The sequence below is a fragment of the Coregonus lavaretus genome (genome assembly GCF_964263955.1).
Source record: "Coregonus lavaretus genome assembly, contig: HAP1_SCAFFOLD_997, whole genome shotgun sequence".
Taxonomy (NCBI): Eukaryota; Metazoa; Chordata; class Actinopteri; order Salmoniformes; family Salmonidae; genus Coregonus; species Coregonus lavaretus.
The window spans coordinates 84,254-98,221 of NW_028161006.1; the positions used below are offsets into that span (position 1 = coordinate 84,254).

General features: G+C 44.1%; 1 protein-coding gene across 1 annotated transcript in view; it reads right to left on the bottom strand.

Moving 5' to 3' along the window:
• LOC311121214 (alpha-1,3-mannosyl-glycoprotein 4-beta-N-acetylglucosaminyltransferase B-like) overlaps positions 1–13,215 on the bottom strand; it is a gene marked incomplete at its 5' end in the record, with an annotated part of 89,870 nt that extends 76,655 nt beyond the window's left edge. Inside the window, 4 exons of the mRNA XM_084195729.1 lie at positions 9,814–9,947; positions 11,022–11,165; positions 12,499–12,678; positions 13,212–13,215. Coding sequence (XP_084051855.1) covers positions 9,814–9,947; positions 11,022–11,165; positions 12,499–12,678; positions 13,212–13,215 — 462 coding nt within the window. The remainder of the gene's footprint in view (positions 1–9,813; positions 9,948–11,021; positions 11,166–12,498; positions 12,679–13,211) is intronic.
• Positions 13,216–13,968: the final 753 nt, after the last annotated feature.

A 13,968-nucleotide genomic window follows, 5' to 3' on the forward strand; every position in this document is an offset into this window, starting at 1 on the left:
CTATAGACCACCAAGTGCTAACAGTCAGTATCTGGATAACATGTGTGAAATGCTTGATAATGTACAGTGGGGGAAAAAAGTATTTAGTCAGCCACCAATTCTGCAAGTTCTCCCACTTAAAAAGATGAGAGAGGCCTGTAATTTTCATCATAGGTACACGTCAACTATGACAGACAAAATGAGGAAAAAAATCCAGAAAATCACATTGTAGGATTTTTTATGAATTTATTTGCAAATTATGGTGGAAAATAAGTATTTGGTCAATAACGAAAGTTTCTCAATACTTTGTTATATACCCTTTGTTGGCAATGACACAGGTCAAACGTTTTCTGTAAGTCTTCACAAGGTTTTCACACACTGTTGCTGGTATTATGGCCCATTCCTCCATGCAGATCTCCTCTAGAGCAGTGATGTTTTGGGGCTGTCGCTGGGCAACACAGACTTTCAACTCCCTCCAATGATTTTCTATGGGGTTGAGATCTGGAGACTGGCTAGGCCACTCCAGGACCTTGAAATGCTTCTTACGAAGCCACTCCTTCGTTGCCCGGGCGGTGTGTTTGGGATCATTGTCATGCTGAAAGACCCAGCCACATTTCATCTTCAATGCCCTTGCTGATGGAAGGAGGTTTTCACTCAAAATCTCACGATACATGGCCCCATTCATTCTTTCCTTTACACGGATCAGTCGTCCTGGTCCCTTTGCAGAAAAACTGTCCCAAAGCATGATGTTTCCACCCCCATGCTTCACAGTAGGTATGGTGTTCTTTGGATGCAACTCAGCATTCTTTGCCCTCCAAACACGACGAGTTGGGTTTTTACCAAAAAGTTATATTTTGGTTTCATCTGACCATATGACATTCTCCCAATCCTCTTTTGGATCATCCAAATGCACTCTAGCAAACTTCAGACGGGCCTGGACATGTACTGGCTTAAGCAGGGGAACACGTCTGGCACTGCATGATTTGAGTCCCTGGCGGCGTAGTGTGTTACTGATGGTAGGCTTTGTTACTTTGGTCCCAGCTCTCTGCAGGTCATTCACTAGGTCCCCCCGTGTGGTTCTGGGATTTTTGCTCACCGTTCTTGTGATCATTTTGACCCCACGGGGTGAGATCTTGCGTGGAGCCCCAGATCGAGGGAGATTGTCAGTGGTCTTGTATGTCTTCCATTTCCTAATAATTGCTCCCACAGTTGATTTCTTCAAACCAAGCTGCTTACCTATTGCAGATTCAGTCTTCCCAGCCTGGTGCAGGTCTACAATTTAGTTTCTGGTGTCCTTTGACAGCTCTTTCGTCTTGGCCATAGTGGAGTTTGGAGTGTGACTGTTTGAGGTTGTGGACAGGTGTCTTTTATACTGATAACAAGTTCAAACAGGTGCCATTAATACAGGTAACGATTGGAGGACAGAGAAGCCTCTTAAAAAAGAAGTTACAGGTCTGTGAGAGCCAGAAATCTTGCTTGTTTGTAGGTGACCAAATACTTATTTTCCACCATCATTTGCAAATAAATTCATTAAAAATCCTACAATGTGATTTTCTGGATTTTTTTTCCTCAATTTGTCTGTCATAGTTGACATGTACCTATGATGAAAATTACAGGCCTCTCTCATCTTTTTAAGTGGGAGAACTTGCACAATTGGTGGCTGACTAAATACTTTTTTTCCCCACTGTATGTGATATCAACAGAGAGGTATATTTTCTGGGTGATTTAAATATTTGCTTTCATCAGGCTGCCAACTCAAGAGATAGCTTCAAACTGTAACTAGTGCCTGCAACCTGGTTCAGGTTATCAGTCAACCTACCAGGGTAGTTACAAACAGCACAGGAATTAAGTCATCAACATGTATTGACCACATCTTTACTAATGCTGCATAAATTTGCTTTAAAGCAGTATCCAAATCCATCGGATGTAGTGATCACAATATAGTCGCCATATCTAGGAAAACCAAGGTTCCAACGGCTGGGCCTAACACAGTGTATAGGAGGTCATACAATACAGTGGCTTGCGAAAGTATTCACCCCCCTTGGCATTTTTCCTATTTTGTTGCCTTACAACCTGGAATTAAAATATATTTTTTGTGGGTTTGTATCATTTGATTAACACAACATGCCTACCACTTTGAAGATGCAAAATATTTTATATTGTGAATCAAACAAGAAATAAGACAAGAAAACAGAAAACTTGAGCGTACATAACTATTCACCACCCCCCCAAAGTCAATACTTTGTAGAGCCACCTTTTGCAGCAATTACAGCTGCAAAAGGCGCCGACCAAGATGGCGGCCTCGCGACTAGCTCTTAGGAAACTTTGCAGTATTTTGTTTCTTTATGTATTATTTTTTACATTATTAGCTCAGAAAGTGTTTTGCATCATTACATACAGCCGGATATCAGTATTTGATATCAGAGCGGTGGTAGCTCACCAGCATTATGACCAGGAACACAACTTTCCCGAAGCAGATACTTTGTTTGCTCTCCAAAGGGCAACTGAACTGATTCCAGCGGCTGACCCAAAACATCGCCGGCGGAGGCGAGGCACTCGGAGCGGCCTGCTGGTTCGACTTAGGAGGCGCGCACACCACCCACCGCTTCCAAGTATTTTACTCGCTAATGTTCAGTCTTTGGTTAACAAGCTCGACGAACTACGGGCAAGGATTTCCTTCCAGAGAGACATCAAGACCTGTAACATCCTCTGTTTCACGGAAACATGGCTCTCTTGGGATATTCTGTCGGAATCGGTCCAGCCAGATGGGTTCTCAGTTCATCGCGCAGACAGGAATAAATATCTCTCCGGGAAGCAGAAGGGCGGAGGTGTGTGTTTCATGATTAACGACTCATGGTGTAATTGTAGTAACATAGAGGAACTCGAGTCCTTCTGTTCACCCGACCTAGAATATCTCACAATCAAATGCCGACCGTATTATCACCCAAGATCATTTTCTTCGGTTATAGTCATGGCCGTGTATATCCCCCCTCAGGTCGATACCACGATGGCCCTCAAAGAACTTCACTGGACCTTATGCAAACTGGAAACCACATATCTTGAGGCTGCATTTATTGTCGCCGGGGATTTTAACAAAGCAAATTTGAGGACAAGGCTGCCGAAGTTCTATCAACATATCGACTGTTGTACTCGCGCTGCTAAAATCTTTGACCATTGCTATTCAAACTTCCGGGATGGTTATAAGGCCCTCCCCGGCCCTCCTTTCGGCAAATCTGACCACGACTCCATTTTGCTTCTCCCTTCCTATAGGCAGAAACTCAAACAGGAAGTACCCGTGCTAAGGACTATTCAACGCTGGTCTGACCAATCGGAATCCACGCTTCAAGATTGTTTTGATAACGCGGACTGGGATATGTTCCGGGTAACTTCTGAAAATAATTTAGACGTATACACTGAAACGGTCACTGAGTTTATCAGGAAGTGTATAGGTGATAATGTGCCCACTGTGACTATTAAAACCTACCCTAACCAGAAACCGTGGATAGATGGCAGCATTCGCGCAAATCTGAAAGTGCGAACCACCGCATTCAACCATGGCAAGGTGACTGGGAATATGGCAGAATAGAAACAGTGTAGCTACTCACTCCGCAAGGCAATTAAACTGGTAAAACATCAGTATAGAGACAAAGTGGAGTCGCAATTCAACGGCTCAGACACGAGACATATGTGGCAGGGTCTACAGACAATCACGGACTATAAAAGGAAAACCAGCCACGTCGCCGACACCGACGTCTCGCTTCCAGACAAGCTGAACACCTTCTTCGCCTGCTTTGAGGATAACACAGTGCCACTGACGAGGCCCACTACCAAGGACTGTGGCCTCTCCTTCTCCATGGCCGACGTGATTAAGACATTTAAGCATGTTAACCCTCGCAAGGCTGCCGGCCCAGACGGCATCCCTAGCCGCATCCTCAGAGCATGCGCAGACCAGCTGGCTGGTGTGTTTATGGACATATTCAATCTCTCTGTCACGCCCTGGCTCTGGGGACTCTTAAATGTTGAGCCAGGGTGTGTAGTGTCTATGTTTTGTTTTCTATGTGTTTCTTTCTAGATCGTTTATTTCTATGTTGGCCAGGGTGGTTCCCAATCAGAGACAGCTGTGGCTTGTTGTCTCTGATTGGGAACCATACTTAGGCAGCCTGTTTTGCACTTGTCATTTGTGGGATCTTGTTCCGGAGAGGTTTGTGTTTTGTTAACCTTAGGACTTCACGTATCGTTTTGTTGTTTTGTTAATTGTTGAAAAGTACTCATTAAAAGATGTACGCATATCACGCTGCGCCTTGGTCCGGTTCTTACGACGATCGTGACACTCTCCCTTTCCCAGTCTGCTGTTCCAAGATGGCCACCATTGATCCTGTACCCAAGAAAGCAAAGGTTACTGAACTAAATGACTATCGCCCTGTAGCACTCACCTCTGTCATCATGAAGTGCTTTGAGAGACTAGTCAAGGATCATATCACCTCTACCTTACCTGTCACCCTAGACCCACTCCAATTTGCATACCGCCCCAATAGATCCACAGACGATGCAATCGCCATCACACGGCACACTGCCCTATCCCATCTGGACAAGAGGAATACCTATGTAAGAATTCTGTTCATTGACTATAGCTCAGCATTCAACACCATAGTACCCTCCAAGCTCATCATTAAGCTTGAGGCCCTGGGTCTGAACCCCGCCATGTGTAACTGGGTCCTGAACTTCCTGACGGGCCGTCCCCAGGTGGTGAAGGTAGGAAACAACATCTCCATTTCGCTGACCCTCAACACTGGGGCCCCACAATGGTGCGTGCTCAGCCCCTCCTGTATTCTCTGTTCACCCATGACTGCGTGGCCAAGCACACCTCCAACTCAATCATCAAGTTTTCAGACGACACAACAGTCGTAGGCTTGATTACCAACAATGATGAGACCTCTCACTCAACATTAACAAAACAAAGGAGATGATCGTGGACTTCAGGAAACAGCAGAGGGTGCACCCCTCTATCCACATCGACGGGACTGCAGTGGAGAAGGTGGAAAGCTTGTCGGGCTGTATCACAGGCTGGTACGGCAACTGCACCGCCCACAACCGCAGGGCTCTCCAGAGGGTGGTGCGGTCTGCCGAACGCATTACCGGGGGCAAACTATCCGCCCTCCAAGACACATACAGCACCCGATGTCACAGGAAGGCCAAACATTTATTCAAGGACATCAACCACCCGAGCCATTGCCTGTTCACCCCGCTATCATCCAGAAGGCGAGGTCAGTAAAGCTACATCAAAGCTGGGACTGAGAGAATGAAAAACAGCTTCTATCTCAAGGCCATCAGACTGTTAAATTGCCATCACTAGCACATTAGAGGCTGCTGCTGCTAATTGAATTCACTGGCCACTAAGAAATTGAACTCTAGTCACTTTAATAATGTTTACATATCTTGCACTACTCACCTCATATGTATATACTGCATTCTATTCTATAATATTCTACTGTATCTTAGTCCATGCCGCCCTGTCATTGCTTGTCCATATATGTATATATTCTTAAATCCCATTCCTTACTAGTTTTGTGTGTATTGGGTATATGTTGTGAAATTGTTAGATATTACTTGTTAGATATTACTGCACTGTCGGAGCTAGAAGCACAAGCATTTCGCTACACCCGCTATAACATCTGCTAAACACATGTATGTGACAAATAAAATGTGATTTGATTTGATTTGAGTCTCTTGGGGTATGTCTCTATAAGCTTGGCACATCTAGCCACTGGGAATTTTGCCCATTCTTCAAGGCAAAACTGCTCCAGCTCCTTCAAGTTGGATGGGTTCCGCTAGTGTACAGCAATCTTTAAGTCATACCACAGATTCTCAATTGGATTGAGGTCTGGGCTTTGACTAGGCCATTCCAAGACATTTAAATGTTTCCCCTTAAACCACTGGAGTGTTGCTTTAGCAGTATGCTTAGGGTCATTGTCCTGCTGGAAGGTGAACCTCCGTCCCAGTCTCAAATCTCTGGAAGACTGAAACAGGTTTCCCTCAATAATTTCCCTGTATTTAGCGCCATCCATCATTTCTTCAATTCTGACCAGTTTCCCAGTCCCTACTGATAAAAACATGTTCTCTGTGTGATGAGAGGTGTTGGGTTTGCGCCAGACATAGCGCTTTCCTTGATGGCCAAAAAGCTCAATTTTAGTCTCATTTGACCAGAGAACCTTCTTCCATATGTTTGGGGAGTCTCCCACATGCCTTTTGCTTATTTTTTCTGGCAACTCTTACATAAAGCCCAGCTCTGTGGAGTGTACGGCTTAAAGTGGTCCTATGAACAGATACTCCAATCTCCGCTGTGGAGCTTTGCAGCTCCTTCAGGGTTATCTTTGGTGTCTTTGTTGCCTCTCTGATTAATGCCCTCCTTGCCTGGTCCGTGAGTTTTGGTGGGCGGCCCACTCTTGGCAGGTTTGTTGTGGTGCCATATTCTTTCCATTTTTTAATAATGGATTTAATGATGCTCCGTGGGATGTTCAAAGTTTCAGATATTTTTTTATAACCCAACCCTGATCTGTACCTCTCCACAACTTTGTCCCTGACCTGTTTGGAGAGCTCCTTGGTCTTCATGGTGCCGCTTGCTTAGTGGTGTTGCAGAGTCTGGGGCCTTTCAAAACAGGCTGAGCGGTTTGACGGCTGCGTGGTCCCATGGTGTTTATACTTGCATACTATTGTTTGTACAGATGAACGTGGTACCTTCAGGCGTTTGGAAATTGCTCCCAAGGATGAACCAGACTTGTGGAGGTTCTGAGTTCTTGACTGATTTCTTTTGATGTTCCCATGATGTCAAGCAAAGAGGCACTGAGTTTGAAGGTATGCCTTGAAATACATCCACAGATACACCTCCAATTGACTCAAATGATGTCAATTAGCCTATCAGAAGCTTCTAAAGCCATGACATCATTTTCTGGAATTTTCCAAGCTGTTTAAAGGCACAGTCAACTTAGTGTATGTAAACTTCTGACCCACTGGAATTGTGATACAGTGAATTATAAGTGAAATAATCTGTCTGTAAACAATTGTTGGAAAAATTACTTAGATGTCCTAACCAACATGATGTGACAGATCATGTGACACTTAGATTGCATACAGGTGGACTTTAACTAATTATATGACTTCTGAAGGTAATTGGTTGCACCAGATCTTATTTAGGGGCTTCATATCAAAGGGGGTAAATACACCACTTTTCCGTTATTTATTTCTTAGAATTTTTTGAAACAAGTTGTTTTTTTCATTTCACTTCACCAATTTGGACTATTTTGTGTATGTCCATTACATGAAATCCAATTAGAAAAGTCAATTTAAATTACAGGTTGTAATGCAACAAAATAGGAAAAACGCCAAGGGGGATGAATACTTTTGCAAGGCACTGTAAGTTTTGTAGTGATTCCTATGTTGTTGATGTAAAGAATATTTGTTGGTCCGTGGTGTGTAATGAGGAGCAACCAGACGCTGCACTTGACACATTTATGAAATTGCTTATCTCAGTTACTAAAAATGTTATGATTGAGAGGGATGAGGCAAAAGGAATGGCAAATAAGTCTGGCTGCACATCCGATTGGCAAACGTACCGCAAATTGAAAAATCATGTGACTAAACTGAATAAAAAGAAGAAGAAACTACACTATGAAACAAAGACAAATGACAAGCTTTGGAGCACCTTAAATGAAATGTTGGTCAAAAAGGCAAACTCAGCTCCATCATTCATTGAATCAGATGGCTCACTCATCACAAAACCCACTTCTATTGCCAACTACTTCAACAATTGTTTTATTGGCAAGATTAGCAAACTTAGGCATGACATGCCAGCAACAAATGCTGACACTACACATCCAAGTATTTCTGACCAAATTATGAAAGACAAGCATTGTAATTTTGAGTTCTGTAAAGTGAGTGTGGAAGAGGTGAAACAATTATTGTTGTCTATCAACAATGACAAGCCACCGGGGTCTGACAACTTGGATGGAAAATTACTGAGGATAATAGCGGACGATATTACCACTCCTATTTGCCATATCTTCAATCTAAGCATACTGGAAAGTGTGTGTCCTCAGACCTGAAGGGAAGCAAAAGTCATTCCGCTACCTAAGAATAGTAAAGCCCCCATTACTGGCTCAAATAGCCGACCAATCAGTCTGTTACCTACCCTTAGTAAACTTTTGGAAAATATTGTGTTTGACCAGATACAATGCTATTTTACAGTAAACAAATTGACAACTCACTTTCAGCACGCTTATAGGGAAGGACATTCAACAAGCATAGCATTTACACAAATTACTGATGATTGGCTGATGATAAAAGATTGTGGGGGCTGTTTTGTTAGACTTCAGTGTGGCTTTTGACATTATCGATCATAGTCTGCTGCTGGAAAAACACTCTCTGTGTTATTGCTTTATACACCCTGCTATATTGTGGATAAAGAGTTACCTGTCTAACAAAACACAGAGGGTGTTCTTTAATGGAAGCCTCTCCAACATAACCCAGGTAGAATCAGGAATTCCCCAGGGCAGCTGTCTAGGCCACTTACTTTTCTCAATCTTTACTAATGACGTGCCACTGGCTTTGAGTAAAGCCAATGTGTCTATGTATGCGGATGACTCAACACTATACACGTCAGCTACTACAGCGACTGAAATGACTGCAACACTTAACAAAGAGCTGCAGTTAGTTTCAGAATGGGTGGCAAGGAATAAGTTAGTCCTAAATATTTCAAAAACTAAAAGCATTGTATTTGGGACAAATCAGTCACTAAACCCTAAACCTCAACTAAATCTTGTAATGAAAAATGTGGAAATTGAGCAAGTTGAGGTGACTAAACTGCTTGAAGTAACCCTGGATTGTAAACTGTCATGGTCAAAACATATTGATACAACAGTAGCTAAGAAGGGGAGAAGTCTGTCCATAATAAAGCGCTGCTCTGCCTTCTTAACAGCACTATCAACAAGTCAGGTCCAACAGACCCTAGTTTTGTCGCACCTGGACTACTGTTCAGCCGTGTGGTCAAGTGCCACAAAGAGGGACTTAGAAAAATTGCAATTGGCTCAGAACAGGGCAGCACGGCTGGCCCTTGGATGTACACAGACATGAATAATATGCTAACATGAATAATATGCATGTCAATCTCTACTGGCTCAAAGTGGAGGAGAGATTTACTTCATCACTACTTGTATTTGTGAGAGGTATTGACATGTTGAATGCACCGAGCTGTCTGTTTGAACTACTGGCACACAGCTCGGTCACCCATGCATACCCCACAAGACATGCCACCAGAGGTCTCTTCACAGTCCCCAAGTCTACATGGAACTCTATTTCACATGAAGTAACTCATGGAAGCAGTAAAATTAGATATAAAAAAAAAACAGATAAAAAACACCTTATGGAACAGCGGGGACTGTGAAGCAACACAAACATAGACACAGACACATGCATACACATGATAACATACGCACTATACACACAAGTACACATGGATTTTGTGTTGTAGATATGTGGTAGTAGAGTAGGCGCCTGAGGGCACACACTTAATGTGTTGTGAAATCTGTTGTGAATTTATTGTAATGTTTTATAAATTGTATAACTACCTTATTTTTGCTGGACCCCAGGAAGAGTAGCTGCTGCCTTGGCAGGAACTAATGGGGATCGTTAATAAATACAAATACATGTGGAGACACACTCACACACGCACGAATGCACACACGAACAGAGTTCACTTCAGAAGCTCCTGAAGGGACTACAGAGGGTCGAGACGTCAGAGCAGAACACAAACAGACACAAACATCTCTGGTTTTATCTCACCTCAGCTATGAAGACCACGATGACACAGTCCTCCTTCTCTGCCGCACTGAGCTCTGTCATCAGAGAGCTGAGGGTGTCCGTCAGGTACGAGTGGACCTCCCTCTTCACACTGGGCACGCCCATCACGATCGACACTGTGACAGACACACACACAAACCAATCACAGTCAGTACAGGGAGGGAAGGAACCAATGATGTGCTAGTTTGGGTGGAATGAGCCAGTCAGTATATATTTCACAACAGAGACAGAATCACTTGTTTTCTGAAGAGAGGGGGAATAAGAGAAGGTGAGAAGAGAGGGGGGAGAAGAGAAGGTGAGAAGAGAGGGGGGAGAAGAGAAGGTGAGAAGAGAGGGGGGAGAAGAGAAGCTGAGAAGAGAGGGGGGAGAAGAGAAGGTGAGAAAGAAAGCTAACTAGACCAGGAGAGAGAGAAATGAGAGAAGGGCTGGAGGGAGTAGGGGTATGGGAGAATAGTGGAAGGTCTTACAAGCACAATAGCACAATGTTGTCAACACATTCTGTACATCCAAGTGAAAAATAACAATGCCCTGCAATGAGTGATGAAAAGCAAGAGAAGAATACATAGTCAAGGCCAAACTACAATTCAGGTATTTTTACCAACTTCCCATTCCCATAGGGAGGAAGTCCAAGTCAATAGCCGTGTTGGTGCAGCAACAGCTGATTCGACAACCCTGTACTGCTCCTCACCCTCCCCTCCTCTCCCATTGTGAGCTAACATAAGTAGACCCTAGTGGCTGTCTTCTCCATTTATAACGGCCATAAAACGTACTCCAATTACTAGAGGGGAGCTAATGGTAACGTCCTGGCTAGCACTCTACGAGGTACCCTCATGGACTTGGCCCGCGTAATCCATTTAGATGGGGTTTGGTGGCCTAAACATAAATCACACACACCAGATTAATTATTGGCCCCTCTGAGAGTCTAGCTGACTGTCTGGAGAGTTTGGACGGCCTCTCCAGGGGAGTGGAGGTTTATGGGGGGGAGGGGGTCAGGAGGCTATCTCTCCAGGGAGGGAGAAGTCTTACTGGGCTACTGGCACAGCCAAAGTGGGGCAGAGAGCCAGAGAGGGAGGTGCTGAAGGGAAAAATAACCAATGCTGGACAGAGCACACTGGTACTGTTGTCAGAGGAAGGGTGGGAAGAGGTGAAACCAAGAAAGGATGGGGATGAACATGTGTGTGTGTACTGACCCCCGGTGCGTCCCTGGCCCACGTGCACAGCAGGCTGCAGGCTGCTCTCCTTGGCCAGGAGATGGGGCAGGTGATGGAAGATACTGGGCAACTGGAGCACATTCTTACTGGTTGTCACGTTCCACAGCTTCAGCTTGGTCTCATCTATCACACACACACACGGACGAATGCATGCACAGACGCGGAGCATGCACACACACACACCCACACACACACACACACACACAGGTCGGAAGCGGATCAAAAGAACAGGTCAGAAGTCATAATTGCTATGGTTAAAAAAGAGAATGGATGCTACTGAGGGGGTCATTAATATACATCGGAGTAGCATTCTGCATTCTGACATCACTGACTGGATATACCATTCATATATAATTCAACCTAATCCTTTCTGACTGACTGAACCTATTGATTGTACGTATTGATTGCAAACCATTCTCATGTATTAGTTAAAACACAACTACTCATATAATGTACAGACCAGCATTGCTTATTGATTACAGAAGGGTTCATTTAGAGTGCAGCCCATCCTTTTAGAATGGTTAGTCTTACTTTAGGAACGTTCACCCATGTATTGTGGATAGTCCACCCTTACAGAGAGTTGTAAAATTAAGCAATAGTCTAAATTGTGTATTGTGTTCTTATAGATGTATGTGTACATCTCTCCCTCTCTCCCTCCCATCCCGGAGGACCTGAGCCCTAGGACCATGCCTCAGGACTACCTGGTATGATGACTCATTTCTGTCCCCAGTCCACCTGGTCGTGCTGCTGCTCCAGTTTCAACTGTTCTTCCTGCGGCTATGGAACCCTGACCTGTTCACCGGACGTGCTACCTTGTCCCAGACCTGCTGTTTTCAACTCTCTCTCTCTACCGCACCTGCTATTTCAACCTCTAAATGCCCGGCTATGAAAAGCCAAGTGACATTTCCTCCTGATGTACTGACCTGTTGCAAACTCTACAACCACTGTGATTATTATTTGACCCTGCTGGTCATCTATGAACGTTTGAACATCTTGGAGAAAATCTGGCCTTAATGGCCATGTACTGTTATAATCTCCACCCGGCACAGCCAGAAGGGGACTGGCCACCTCTCAGAGCCTGGTTCCTCTCTAGGTTTCTTCCTCGGTTTCTGCCTTTCTAGAGAGTTTTTCCTAGCCACCGTGCTTCTACATCTGCATTGCTTGCTGTTTGGGGTTTTAGGCTGGGTTTCTGTATAGCACTTTGTGACATCTGCTGATGTAAAAAGGGCTTTATAAATAAATATAATTGATTGATTGATTGAGACATACAGTTACTTAAATTGTTACTGATTGGTGGAAAATCGCTCAACTAATTCTGATTCGTTCTGACTGGTTCTGATTGGTTCTGACTACCTCGGACTGGTTCTGACTGGTTCTGACTAGCGCTGACTGATTTTGACTGGTTCTGACTAACTCTTTCTGGTTCTGACTGGTTCTAATTAGTTTGTCCTCTTACCAGAGAGGCTGGCCCAGGTGCGATTGATGTCCCTAAGGGCCTGCTTTTCGGCGATGGCCCTCTTGATCTCGTCCAGCACCAGGTTGAGCTCCTTGGATCGCTTCAGGTTCTCCTGCTCGGCAGAGTGCAGACGCTCTCTCAGGGCCAGAAACTCCCGCTGGTAAATGTCCACCACATCACCTACAGAGAGAGATAGGAGAGAGAGAGAGGTTTGTTAAATAAAAGTGTTAAGAGTTTCCTTGAATCTTATTAACTTTCTTCTGTGATTTGCAATTTTGCAAAATATTACATGGTTTTGACTCCTTGAAGGCCAATACATTCACTGCTTGTTTCATGCCAACAAAGCATGTTAGAATTGGAATTTGAGAGGGAGCGAGAGAGGAAGAAAGAGAGAAATAAACAGGGCTGGAGGAGAGAGAGAGAGAGAGAGAGAGAGAGAGAGAGAGAGAGAGAGAGAGAGAGAGAGAGAGAGAGAGAGAGAGAGAGAGAGAGAGAGGAAAGATATGGGACACAGTTGGATAGTCAGGTAACACAAACACATTGACGACACACCACAACTATAAATGTCACCCTATGGCATCTTTATATGCTCTTTATGAGACATACAGAGAGAACACATGGACAACATAGGACAGTACTTCCTTGGTGACTTTATGCAGCTTTTAAAGCAGTGTTTTACTGTGGTCCTGCTGGAGCACTTTTCAAGTCATTACCCATCTTAACAGCTTGATCAATAGGCTCTATGGCCTGGAATGATACGTATCGATCATAATGGACGAATCACCTCACTGAACCCACAGATTGTTGGCCAAAGCAACAGTAGCCTGGTCCCAGACCTGTGTGTGCTGTCTTGCAAACTCCTTTAGCGTGACGATGACCATAGGAGTTGCCAAGACACCACTCACACATCTGGGACCAGGCTAAAGCGAGCTCTGGTCTAGAAGACATGTTACTGTAGTTGGTATGATGCTGATGTTGAATGGTAACATCTCTGTCATGAGGCTAGTGTAATGTGTAATCATGACTTAATAGATTGTGTTAACAGTCTCGACAGCTACACAACCTGACAGAAAAATAGATTTTCTTGTGTGCATTACATTATAAGGCTGAGTATATCTCCATCACAGGAGGCTGGTGGCACCTTAATTGGGGAGGACGGGCTTGTGGTAATGGCTGGAGTGGAATAAGTGGAATGGTATCAAATACATCAAACATGGTTTCCATGTGTTTGATGCCATTCCATTTGCTCCGTTCCAGCCATTATTAAGAGCCGTCCTCCCCTCAGCAGCCTCCACTGATCTCCTAGAAATAGAGAAGTTATATCTAGGAATGGATTAATGGCAAGATAGAGTTATCTCTACACAAATGTAATAGAAATATAAAATAAATATTTATGAGATTCTCGTGAGTCTCCACAGTCATAAATCCACTAGGAACAGGACAGATTGTCAAGGTCAGAGCTACTGTTCT